At 34.4% G+C, this 13,051-nt stretch overlaps 1 protein-coding gene across 1 annotated transcript; it reads right to left on the bottom strand.

The window, feature by feature from the left end:
• Window positions 1–2,810: 2,810 nt before the first annotated feature.
• On the bottom strand, window positions 2,811–3,380 carry LOC117173862. The gene has a single exon (XM_033362509.1). The coding sequence runs from the start codon at window positions 3,378–3,380 to the stop codon at window positions 2,811–2,813; it is 570 nt and encodes a 189-aa protein (XP_033218400.1).
• Between the last annotated feature and the right edge of the window lie 9,671 nt (window positions 3,381–13,051).

The raw sequence follows: 13,051 nt of genomic DNA, 5'->3' as shown, positions 1-13,051 counted from the left end.
ATGTTAAAATCAGTTTGCCCTTTCGTATTCAGCAGTGAGATCTGAGCTGACTTCTTTATCTCACTATTCACTTCGTTTTCATCGACTTCACTCGTCAAACTTGGCCAGTTTAGCTGATCCCCCCGAAGCCATTCGGGGCCCTCCCACCATCGGGAATCGAGAAGCTGTTTTGCTTGACAGCCGCGAGACGGTAGATCGGCGGGATTCAATTCTCCAGGCACATACCTCCACGACCCTGACAAATTTAATCGTCGAATTTCGCGTACGCGATTCCAAACAAAAATGCCGAATTGTACGTCCCGATTCAGCCAAATTAAAACTGTTGTCGAATCTGACCAATAAAAAACTGGTACCTCTCGGTAACCTAAAGCATTTATTATTTCACGCGTTTGTCTACTTCCTATCGATGCGGCTAAAAGTTCCAAGCGTGGGATTTTTGTATTTTCTGGAGCTACCCGTGTTTTGGCCGAAAGTATTTTCAGTTCAACGCCACTCTCATTCTCAATTCGCAAAAACGTAACTGTGGCATATGCCAACTTACTCGCGTCACAGAAAGTATGTAAAGATAGTTTACCTCTACCAAGCTTGCTCGGAACTTCAATATCATTTAAATAATTTAATTCTTTATACCATTGTGTGAATTCTTTTCTGATATCAACGTCTACTGGTATATCCCAATCAATTTTCTTTTCCCGTAATCTTTTTAACATTAATTTAGGGAGCAAAGTTACTGGACACGTGAACCCAATAGGATCAAATACTTTGTGCGCCAGAGAAAGAATTGTTCGCTTGGTAACCGTTTCAATGTTTTCTTTTTCAAAAATTGTTGGATTAATTGAAATTGTATCACGAAATTTATTAAACAAAATACCCAATACTTTGGTAGTCTCTTTTTCAGTCGAGTCGCGAGTAAACTCCCACCCTCTTAATTCGAAACTGCCTTTCGCCTTTATGTCCTTCGCCTCTGATATAAAGAGATTTAGTTCTTCTGACGGTTTAACACTCGTAGTGCAATTATCAATATACAATGATTTCGACAATCTTTGAATACTTTCCCTTGACCAGCGCTCAGAGAACTGTTCGGAAACTGCGCGTAGTGCTTTCAAAAAATGGAAATCTAGAACCGCTCCCAATAAAAAGGGGCTGCATGTCAGACCGAAGACTACCCGTTTGTGACGAAAAATTCTATTTTTTCTATCTACCGGCCACAGAAATCGTAAAAAATTTCGATCTTTTGGATTTACTTCGATCTGTAGGAACGCTTTACGAATATCTGCTATTACACCGATCTCATGTTCGCGGAATCTCAATAACGTAGCTGGTATCAGCTCGATCAGATTAGGACCTTTTTCGAGACACCGGTTCAGTAAGGGAAAACCCTTTTTGCTCGAGGAAGCATCGAGCACAGGTCTTATTTTGGTAGTACTCTCTGGCTTGACTATACGACGGTGAGGTAAGTAATGAGAGAAAGTATCTAAATCGTTTTCCGGTACTAGTTCTATAATACCTTCCTCCTGCCATTCATTAAATACTTTACCATATTCGTCATAAAGTCTGTCATTTTTTAATTTTTTCCCCGTATTTTCTAATCTCTTTCTAGCTAAATCAAAATTACGTGATACTGGCGCATGGTCTTCGATCCATGGCAAATCTACCGAATAGCGATTGTTTTCATTTAAGGAAACAGTTTTTAAAAAATTCTGTTTAATAACTTGCTCCTTCAAAAAACGATCAGATTGCTCTACCGGATCTTTAATTCCTAAGGTGTCTAGATTCCACAACTCAGAGATTTTTGCAACCGTCACAAACATTGAAAAAGCCATGATGACCGTATCTTCACGTTCAGGCGTTTGAGTTTTACCCATAATTGTCCAACCTAGTTTGGTTTCTATAGCAGTAAGACCATTTGACAAATCATGCTTTCTTCGGGTCATTAGTCTACCTGCTATATCTGCCCCAATAAGAAGGTGAATCGTACTTCCTAAATCATCAGTATTCTGATCTAAATCGCAAAGAGAAATGCCTTTACCTTTCAATTCTTTGAACCAATCCGCTTTTCTTACACTTGGAATATCTTGGCAAATAACAGGCTGCTCTAAAACTTGGAAATTACAAGCATAATCTCCCTTCACACTTTTCATACGGGCTAGATAAATATTGTGCGACTGACTTTCTGTTTTTACGCCACCAAACAATGAGTGTACTACTTCTTACCCCCGATAAATTTATAATTTAAAAATCTAGCTAGACTGGGCCGAATATAAGATCTATGAGAAAAACCATCGATTACTGCTCGCACAACTTTTTTATGAGAATCTGAGTATAAAACAACACGTAAGGTTTATAAATAAACATCAGGGAGATTAAAGTCGAAGCTTGCAAGATTTTGTTCTTTTATCTTTGTATCGGTCTTACTAGGAACCGCCTCACTGTTTGTATTATCAAGAGTCGGACAAACAAGTATCGAATGACGATTACCGCACCAAGCACAAATTAACTTTACTTTACAAAATCTTTATTGGTGCCCGCGTTTCAAGCATCTAAAACAACAATGATTTTGCTTAATCAAATCTTTTCCCACTTCGCACGACAATTTTTTAGCTTTCTCGCAAGCCGAATTTTCATGATTATCATCGCAAAATATAAATTTTTTACGCCTTTCCTCATTCGAAAATAAAGCGCTCGCTGTCGGTATTTCATGAGTATATGCAACCTTACTTTTGTTTTCTTTTGTTATCTGTCGTTTCTTACTTTCTGTTTGGGTTGCGAAACCTTTGACTGCCATTAGGATCCTCTCTTCATTTTCTACCTCAGTTTTCAAAAAATCGAGTAACCTTGATAACCGATCCGTGGATTCTGCACCCTTTACTGCTGAGTCGCTGCTTATCATAGAACGCTGCATATAGTAAGTACTCCACCAACAAGTCATCTCGCCCGAAACGATTCTTCAGACTGCTAAATGCCTTCTCGTAGTTTTCCGCTGTTGTCGTGTAACCTTCAACTATGTTCTCAGCCTTCGAGCCTTTTTCCGTGGCTTGTTTCAGATACTCGAGTTTATCTTCCGGCGTGATATTTCTATCCTCGTGAATTTTCCGGAAATGCGACCAAAACTGTAGCCAATTGCTGACACTGCCACTGAACTTAGGAATTTCTAGTGTAGGACGTTTAAACGGTTTTTCAGGACGCGCGTCTATTCGACTCGAAGTTGCTACCTGCTCGTTTTTCCCAGCTTCTTGCTCTGTTAGTTGTAGGTTAGCCATGAGAAAATTTAACTTATACTCTTCATGCGTCTCGATCTCGGCTTCTACTTCTTCCTCGCTTGTATCTGATTTGAGCAGCACTTCAACGAATTTGGTGTTTACATTCTCGAGTTCCGCCATTCTCGACTCTAGCAACTGCAATGCAACACGCCGATCCGCTTGTGTAAAATTTCGGTTTTCACATTTTTCACGAAAACTATTTAGGGATTATGTGAATAACGCACGTTGCACTTTCCTAGCCTTTTTCAAGGGCTCCATATTTGGAGCTAGAACACAAAACTTCTCTCCAAAAAACAAAAGGGTCACTCTATAAGTTACTTATATCACCTACTACCGTCCTGTCACGGTCGCCAGAAATGTTCGAAATGCTTTACGATAAGAGGTAAAAATAAGAAATAACTACAACTTGACACTTTGGAGGACAAAAAAAACTCTTTATTTTGGAGAAAACCGAAGAGAAACACGTTCACAACAAAAAACATGTTCTTTCTTCCGTCGTCGTCAATCATCTGCCGCTACTTACCCATACGTCACGCCACCTAGAGTCCTTTTCTTAAATTAATATCAAATACGCGGGTATATTCAAAAAAGAATACATTTCCAATACTAACCATGATTTTAAGGTATAGACATAATAGAAACGTGCTGAATGTAAAAGTTTCATAAAAAGCGCGATTGTGTAACATTTTCAACTTTATTTTAATATTACGAAAACAATATTGTCAAAGTTTTGATGAGGCTATGTGTCCTACACCAGCTTAACACTTTTACAAGTGATTGATTTACAATGGACAAAATAGTATTATTCACTCACTTAAATCATTTAACCTTACTTGATTGCTCTCCAAGCAGAGATAAGGTTGAGTAGATAACATGTGGAAATAATTATAATTTTTCCATTTCAAGCAACAACTTCTAAATATATGTTAGGATGGGGGACGCACTGTAGCGTCCCTATACACTGACGTATTACATACATTCAAATTAAAGTTGAATCAAATTGATTCCCAGAAGAGCAATACTCATTTATTTAAAATAATCCAGACTTAGTATTAATATTATTTAATAGTTACACGTAAATATTGAATACGTCTTTCGTTTGAAATTAAAAAAAAAACAATTCTCATTTGATAGGATCGTGAAGTTGGTCTCATAAATTTTCTGGAATTTCAAATCTGCATCACTTTGACATTGAATCAGTAATGGGGTTACGCGAATATCTTTTTAATGCGCAGTACGCTGGGGATGGTGCCTATTTCAATAGTCAATGGAAAGTTAGCAGGAACTTTTAAATATGGAATTACATACTTAATTATTTTTCAGCAGAATTTAAATAAACATTAATATTTTTGATTGTAAAATTCGTATTATTAATTCGGGTTTGAATAATAACACATAATTGTTATAAAATATTATCTGAAATAAAAAATTTATTAAAGATTGTGCCTGCAGTCACTATCTGATAGTGACTGCTAAAAGAAAAGACTACAACAACTAAAAGAACACAAACATTTGTTTCTGGGTACAAGTAAAACTTCAGAAAAACCTTGCCACTGTTCAAAAACTATAATTACGAGAAATTAAAATGAATCTATTTGGATATGACTAGTAACCGAGAGAAATAGTAAAAATTACATTAGATTCTATTATTAATACTAAATAATATTTATAAATTACACTGAATGAATACGAATTCAGGCCAAATTGAATAGAGAATCGATACAATATTTGATAAAATTTTCATTTCAGATAATATTTTATAACAATTATGTGTTATTATTTAAACCGTAATTAATAACACAAATTTTACCGTCGCAAAATATTAATTTTTATTTGAATTCCGCTGAAAAATAATTAAGTACGTATTTCGTTATTTAAAAGTTCCTGCCAACTTCGCATTGGTAATTTTAATGGGCACCAATTCAGCGAACAGCGCATGCCAGAGAAATCTGCGTAATCCCATCACTGTATTGAATGGATGATTTAATTATGGATTGAATGGGATATACGGCAGCACATTTAATGCATGTTGAATGGCTCAGTTCTTTTACACCAGATTAAATACATGGAAAATAATCGCTAATAAATCGCCAACAAAAATTATTAAATAATTATTGAATATTTTTACAATTCTATATTACAATACTATGTTTAGATGAAATCGCACAATCTTACTTATGACGGTTGGTAGAAAAACTGATGAAATTTTAAAACACCATGAAGAAAACATGTATAGCCTATGACCAGTAAATTGAACACTTTAAACCGTCGTCCTTTTCCACTTTTACCTCCATTGATAAATTTGTTCTGAAAATAAGCACATTAAAGCAAAAAGAGAAATAAATAGTTGTTTCGTTTTTGCTCCCAAGTAAAATGTGCTGCATTATTGCTCTCTCATTTGTTGCGTTGCATTTTTACTTTTCACGTACACCATTAAAATGGTATATAACATTTTCCTCTTCTTCCTTCGAATCTTCGTGTATATTATGATATATATCAAATGAACGCAGGTATTTTCAGGATCGCTGGTCACAATTTTTGAATTAGATTTTTTTTAAGCGAAATAAAACATTTTTTTAAGTAAGTTTGCATACAACTTAATATGGGGGTTTTTGGAACGCTATTCCAGACTACGGTATTATATTTTTCTATAAACGAAATGGTGCTAACAAAATGGTGTCATTTTAGAAAAAATTTAGAGTTTCATGAAACGCAGCATACCAAGGTTTTTGAAGTCACTAATTATGATTATGACATCAGCTTTGTTTTGAAAACAAAATGATGTTAACAAATTGACAGACATTAAATCAATTTTTTTAATATTCAATAACGTCTGCAGATATTTACTACAAATGCTTCACTTATCGATACACTTTTTATGAAAAATATAGATACCAAAATTATTCCATGCAATTAATTTATAGAATTCTGTGGCTGTCCGGAAAAACGATTTAAATACATTTTTTCCAAAAATGAGATGATGGGAAATTTGGAATCTCTTTTTATCCCTCCAAAGTCCTATCAGGAATGAAATCCTTGTTTCAGCTTTATTTTATAGAAGTTACCATGACATTATGACATGAGTCCAGTTTTCACGCAAAACAACTTAAATCCTGAAGGAAATTTTCGTTTCTAAAAGGATATAATTGATAAAACAACATTTTATGACAATATTTAGACGGTTTTTTGAATGAGAAAAATATTTCAGCCTGCAAATTATTAGCACCCAAATCTCGCAAAACACATTTTTTCACTCATGATGTTTTTTGAGGCCCTATAAAACAGATTTATTAGAAGAAATTTAAAAAGTAATATTTCACTCGTATTCTATGGCTATTTTTGTCTTACAAAAAATACGTCTTAAACTTTATGGGGCTTGCGCTATCTCTAGATATCATTTTAAAAAAATAGATTTTTTATGAATTATAACAAATTTCCCACGAATATGCATTAAAATTTTTAAAAATTTAATTTGGACCACCCGAGTGCACAACCTGCACAAGCTCGCTCTTGATCCAGAAGCCGCAGTCCCGAAAGTGGAATATTTACACGCTATTTATCATGTAATAAGTCAAGCCAAGCTACGCAATATGCAAAAAATAAAATTTTTAAGATTTTGTTAATTACAATTTTTCAAATGAGAATATTTCGCAATGAAAGGAATAAACCGAATTTAATATGATCATTGTTTTTATATCAGCTATACTAGCCCTAATAATGCAATTTTCAAGGTTTTTTTTCACAGTAAAAAAAAAGGATAAATTTTGTTGCAGAGTATTTTGCTCTAACGATCATGTGTCTCTCAAGGTCATAATGATCAGTCCATTCAGATAAATTATATCTTATTTTTTAGTTCATTTTTAAGAATAAACAAAATGGCTGCCAATTGTTGGAGCCGGTGTCATTACAACATAATCTAAAATTTGAATTTAACCGCATGGAAGTGACAACTACACTTAACAGGTGATATTTTCTAATATCAGATTTCGTTATTTTTTTTTAACTTTTCAAATATACTGCAAAACTGCACGATCAGAAACGAAAAAAAGCTTGCATATGAGGTGAGGTACTCTAAGCACGTCAGCCGTATTTGTTTGACTTCACACATGATCCCGAATCAGATCATTATGATATAAAATGTAGATCATTCACTCTGGCCAATCAAAATGCTGTTGAATTCGGTATCATTTTTGTTGCATATAAAAATGATCTTCACTTCGGTTCATTCATTCGGTGCATTCCAAATTATATTTTCAATGTGACATCGTCTTTGAGGAAGAATTCGAATTATTCTATGAATTGACTTTTCAATGCTCTATCCAAAAAAATATCTTTAGAGTGCCAGGGTAACAAAAATTTCAATAGATTTCACGGGAACAGTAAATAATCAAAGCGTGGAGTCTGAGAGGCTGAAACCTAGAGATGGAGAGTGACCGTCATATGAACAATTTCCGCAATATGTAAGTTACGGAGAAACTAATTGCACTACTCGATTCTGCGGAAAAATAACATAATATCCAGTTATAAATTTTTGTTACAAAAGTAGCAGCTTTCCATCCTTGTATTGGATATTCTGATTTATTAAATCATTTTATAGGATTTTGCACTTTTTAGGAAATACATTGTTTTTTTAGTGTACAGTAGGTGAAGAGCCTAATTAATTAATGGCAATTTTGATTGAATAAACAGATATCTAACTGAAAAACACATTCGATATCAAAAAATACGTTAAAAGTTGTTTGTTCCATAAACATAGCTTGTAAAAGAAGAATTTGACATGTCATTCTAAAAGATTTACAAAACTCTGAAACTTATATTTGTTTTAGAATCATTTGGCTAACCTTGATTTCACCAACCGAATTTATTGTATTGATAAAGTTTTGATTGGCAGAGTTTTTCGTGCAAACGGATACCTAGGTTCTAGAATAAATACCATTTGGTATTATAATAAATTTTAACAATATCAAAATTTTTAACAACGAATGGCCAGATAATTACAACACTGCAATTATAAGATTCTTATATTCAAAAGCGCTTTTATTATCTCTGCTGAGAACAGGTTCTAGCTAGTAATTGTCTGATAAAAAGAGGTTTATGTAATGTATGTGTCAATGTGTCAGTACTGGCGATCATGATAATTCTATGTTTCACATCTTCTGATAAGATGATGAGGTCCTAGTTTTTTAACATAAAAAATATGTATTTAAGAACATGTATTAAGAGTAATAAAATACCCACTATAAAAAAATTTGTTCTTGATAGACTTCCATATCAAATTATATATCAAGCAGAAAATTTAGGAAATTAAATTTAATGATAACACAGCTACACTAAAAAAAGTGTGCGGATCTGGTAACAAGACACACGTATTCCTATAGATTTTGGGGCGCTGAATTCAAATTCGGTATCACAAATCACCCATCACGTCATAATTGAGCCATATCCTCAAAAAATGCCGAAAAATCATGTACTGGGGCAAATAAATTTCAAAATAATGCCACTGATGCAAATTTTCACTTCAAAAACATGTCGGCAACTGTGAAGGATCAACCCTTGCCTGATATCAACTTATTTAATATAATTTTCCCCAACAGAACCTGACCTCACCTAACCTGAATTAACAGAAATTTATTGAACTAGACGTAAAGCTCTGGAAGCATATTTTCCCAGTAGCAAATTTGTGCTACATCGAATGGGTCAACTCGAGCCTAACCTAGAAATAAATCTAACCTAGCCTAACCTAACCTAACCTCACGAAAGACAATTAAACTGATTGTGTTGTCCCTTTCTGTTTGCGGTACCGTTTGAATCAGCTTGGGCTTAACCTGCAAAAAGGTCAAACCTATCCTAACCTAAAAAAACCGAACCTAACCTAACCTAACTTAACTTCACGTAACACAATTAAACTCATTGTGTTGTCCCGTTGTGTTTGCGGTACCGTTTCATTCAGCTTCAGCTTAACCTACATAAAGATTTAACATATCCTAACCTAACAAATCCTGACCTAACCTAACCTAGCCGAATGAAATTCAACCACACGTGTAGCTATGTAAGCGTACGGTTCTCAGTCTTAAATGTGCGCTATATTTAATAGATCAACTCGATCTTCACCTACAAATGAATCGAACTTAACAGAACCTAACGAAATTTTGCTTAAAGTAACACAACTTAACTTAAGTGTTCCCGTTGTAACACAATAAAATTCATTTCATTGTACTACAGGTGGTTAAAAATTTAGACGCACATTACTCATTGGAAGAAACTTAGAACTACAAGTAGAATTGACCCTATTTTAATTAACCTGACAATGTTTGTATCAATTAAAATGTAGAACTGTAACTTAAACATGCAAATGAATAAGAGTTTTATTCAAAAAATTTTTCTCTCAGCTTTTCTTAAACTTAAGGTATATATTTATACTATCTTTCGTGTTTACATTTTATCTTGCTTTTTATCGTAATTAAATTGATTTATAGACCTACTTCAGTCTATTTTCTGCCTGCTATAACGTTTCCTTTTTTCTTCGAAGGAACGATGCAAAGGGTTACGCTTACGTTTAAGACCTACATTCGTTTCTCTTTTCAACATCCAGCAAAAATCAGACATCATGACCTCGTTCCATCTACCCTGATATCGTTGTTCCATAACTTTTATGTCTTGATGAAAACGTTCCCCTTGTTCTTCGCTGAAATCGCCAACATTTTCTGGAAACTTATCCAGATGGGAATCTAGAAAGTGAAGTTTTAAACTCATCAAGCTGTCTAACTTTTTGTAGTTTCTTATCATTTTCGCAACAATATTCTCGTAGTCTGGACTTTTTTTGTTACCGAGGAAATTCGCGTTTACTGCTTTAAAACTTTCCCAAGCGTCCATTTCAATTTACGTCATGTGGCTCACGAAATTAATATCTCTTGTCAATATTCGAATCTGTGGTCCATCAAAGACTTCTTCTTTCAATTTCGCGTCTGAAACATTAGGGAATTTAAGGGATATATACTTATAGCATTGTCCATCTTTGTCTAACGCCTTGACAAATTGCTTCATAAGCTCAAGCTTTATGTGGAGGGGTGGTAGTAAAATTTTTTCTGGATGAACGAGGCTTTGGTTGATGATATTATGAAAACCAGGTTTGAAAGAATCTCTTAAAGGCCAATGTTTCTTGCTGTAATGATTGGCTCGATCTCTGCTATTCCACAGGCATATAAAGCATGGCTCTCTCGTGAAACCTTATTGTTGGCCTAATATCATTGTTATGATTTTGAGATCACCACATATTTGCCATTTGTGATTCGTGTACTTAACTTTTTCAAGAAGCTCGTTAACGTCAGTGCAGTACACTAAAGACGTCTCTTCGTCTTTAACGAAAAACTTTCTGAATTCTTTGTCCCTGTCGCGATAGAATGAAACTTTTGTCTTTGGCTCTAGAAAATTTCTTCTTTCTAGAACTGAAGCGGCAAATTCAGCGCCGTCTTTCGGTAATACAAGATCTCTGATAAAATCATTTAGTTCTAGTTGCGACACTAATATTGGAACCTTCAATTTTATTTTATGCACGCCATATTCGTCATCTTTTTCGTCATTTTCATCGGAATCATCAGAACTATTTTCTGTTCGATCACTGGTTTCACTACCGTCTCCATGACGTTGACTTTCAACTTCCATTCTATCATCTTCTAAAGCGCTTAAATCAGTCTGTCGTGCATTTTTATTGATTTAAATTGCTCTTGTGACTGTGCACACATTAATGTACGAAATGTTATTTTTAATTTTGGCGTTGAACCCTTGGACGGAATTTATGCAAAAGTAGCAGCCCTTCGCAATAAAGGGGGTTTTCCATGTGTTTGGCGTAGAGTACTTGCGGTACTTTTTGCGTTGTTTTAATTTTTTATACGATACAACATAAGTCTGCAGGAATTGCAAATGACGTGAGGAACCCATTTTGTTTCTTGATGCAGCAATTTTCGGTCAAAACACTTTTCGTAAAGACTTTTCACTTCCTCGTTGATGGATTTTCGCAAACTACTCACTTCGTATTTACTGCAAATGTAGCAGATTGAATCTGAGCTATTCTTGCAGACATGCGACTGAAAAATGCTCGCGGTTTTTTTTCTTGTAGCATGAGACTCTACACCAACCAAGTGATCCATTGATGAAGAGCTGCGGTTGCATGATGACGTCGAAGAGCCCGCTTTCCTACTCTGACCAGACGTCGATACTGGGGTTTTTCCCTGAATCGTAATACACTTTTTAACTGTGTCTACCATTACGGCATGAACGCCATTTACCCAGGGACTCAGCCAATGTGGATCCGTTGCCCACCATCACCACGTGGAGATGGCCTGGTTACAGACACAGGCGAATAATGCAAGAAACAAGCGGTTACGAAACTCCAGACATTTACCGCTATTAATGTCAAAATATGAAAGTTCGCAAGAACAAAGTTGCTATAGCAATCGGTTAGGTTAGGTCAGGTTTTGTTAGGTTAGGATAGGTTAAAACTCTATGTAGGTTAATCCGAAGCTGAATGAAACGGTAACGCAAACACAACGGGACAACACAATCAGTTTAATTGTGTTTCGTGAATTTAGGTTAGGTTAGGTTAGGCTAGGTTAGATTAATTTCTAGGTTAGGCTCGAGTTGACCCATTCGATGTAGCACACATTTGCTACTGAGAAAATATGCTTCCAGAGCTTTACGCGTAGTTCAATAAATTTCTGTTAATTCAGGTTAGGTGAGGTCAGGTTCTGTTAGGTAAAGTTGATCCTTCACAGTTGTCGACATGTTTTTAAAGTGAAAATTTGCATCACTGGCATTATTTTAAAATTTATTTGCCTCAGTGCATGATTTTTTGTCATTTTTTGAGATTATGGCTCAACCATGACGTGATGGGTGATTTTTGATACCGAATTTAAATTCAGCGCATCAAAATCCATAGGAATACATGTGTCTTGTTACCAGATCCGCACACTTTTTTTGTGTGGCTGTGTAATCTATTTCATTAAAGGGAGAGTTATTATTTTGAAAAATTCTAATTTTAAATTCAATTCAGAATGGAACTTTGATACTTGGGATAAATTGAGTTACTAGAATTATATTACTTAAAAAAAGAAGAATTTAATTTTGCCTGCATAAAGTTCTCTTAAAAAATTTTAAAGATCTCCCAAATTTCTAACACATTATTTACATTTCTTAAATTTAAATGTGCGGAATATAATATAACGTAAGCAGGCCATGCGAGATCCTGGTACTTGATCTTAAAAAATGGGAACACACATTTTTCTGAACAATCTCAGGGTGGGATTGCATATCGCCCATTAAATTATGTGGTTAAAATATTGCATCAAACCATTTATAATTGTGGGAGTAAAGTTTTCACTTGTAATACATAGATTAAAAATCAAGTCCTAGGAAGCTCCTTAACCGTATAGTATCTGTACAAAATAATTCCTAGATTATATTTGCGACATAAAATTAATAACATATTATTCATAGCTTATAAAAAATGATGCATTAAATCAATTTTGATCTACAAACGAAAAATTATTTTGCTGAATACGAATAATATAGATATTATTTATATTATGATATATGGGAACACGTAATAGCTGATGTGGAACACATTATCCGAATTAAAATCATATAGTTATGATTAAATTTGTTTCTGATTGAGTCCTGACATTTTTAAAACATCAGAGGAGAATTATTTTAAAAAACTAATTCTTTTCATCAATCGACTTATTAAATCCGAGTAATCAGAAATAAATATGTTTCCTAATTTTCTTAATCATCAA

Source organism: Belonocnema kinseyi, chromosome 5 (genome assembly GCF_010883055.1).
Source record: "Belonocnema kinseyi isolate 2016_QV_RU_SX_M_011 chromosome 5, B_treatae_v1, whole genome shotgun sequence".
Classification (NCBI taxonomy): domain Eukaryota; kingdom Metazoa; phylum Arthropoda; class Insecta; order Hymenoptera; family Cynipidae; genus Belonocnema; species Belonocnema kinseyi.
Note: the sequence above shows the minus strand (reverse complement) of the source record. Positions and strands in the feature narration are given on the sequence as shown.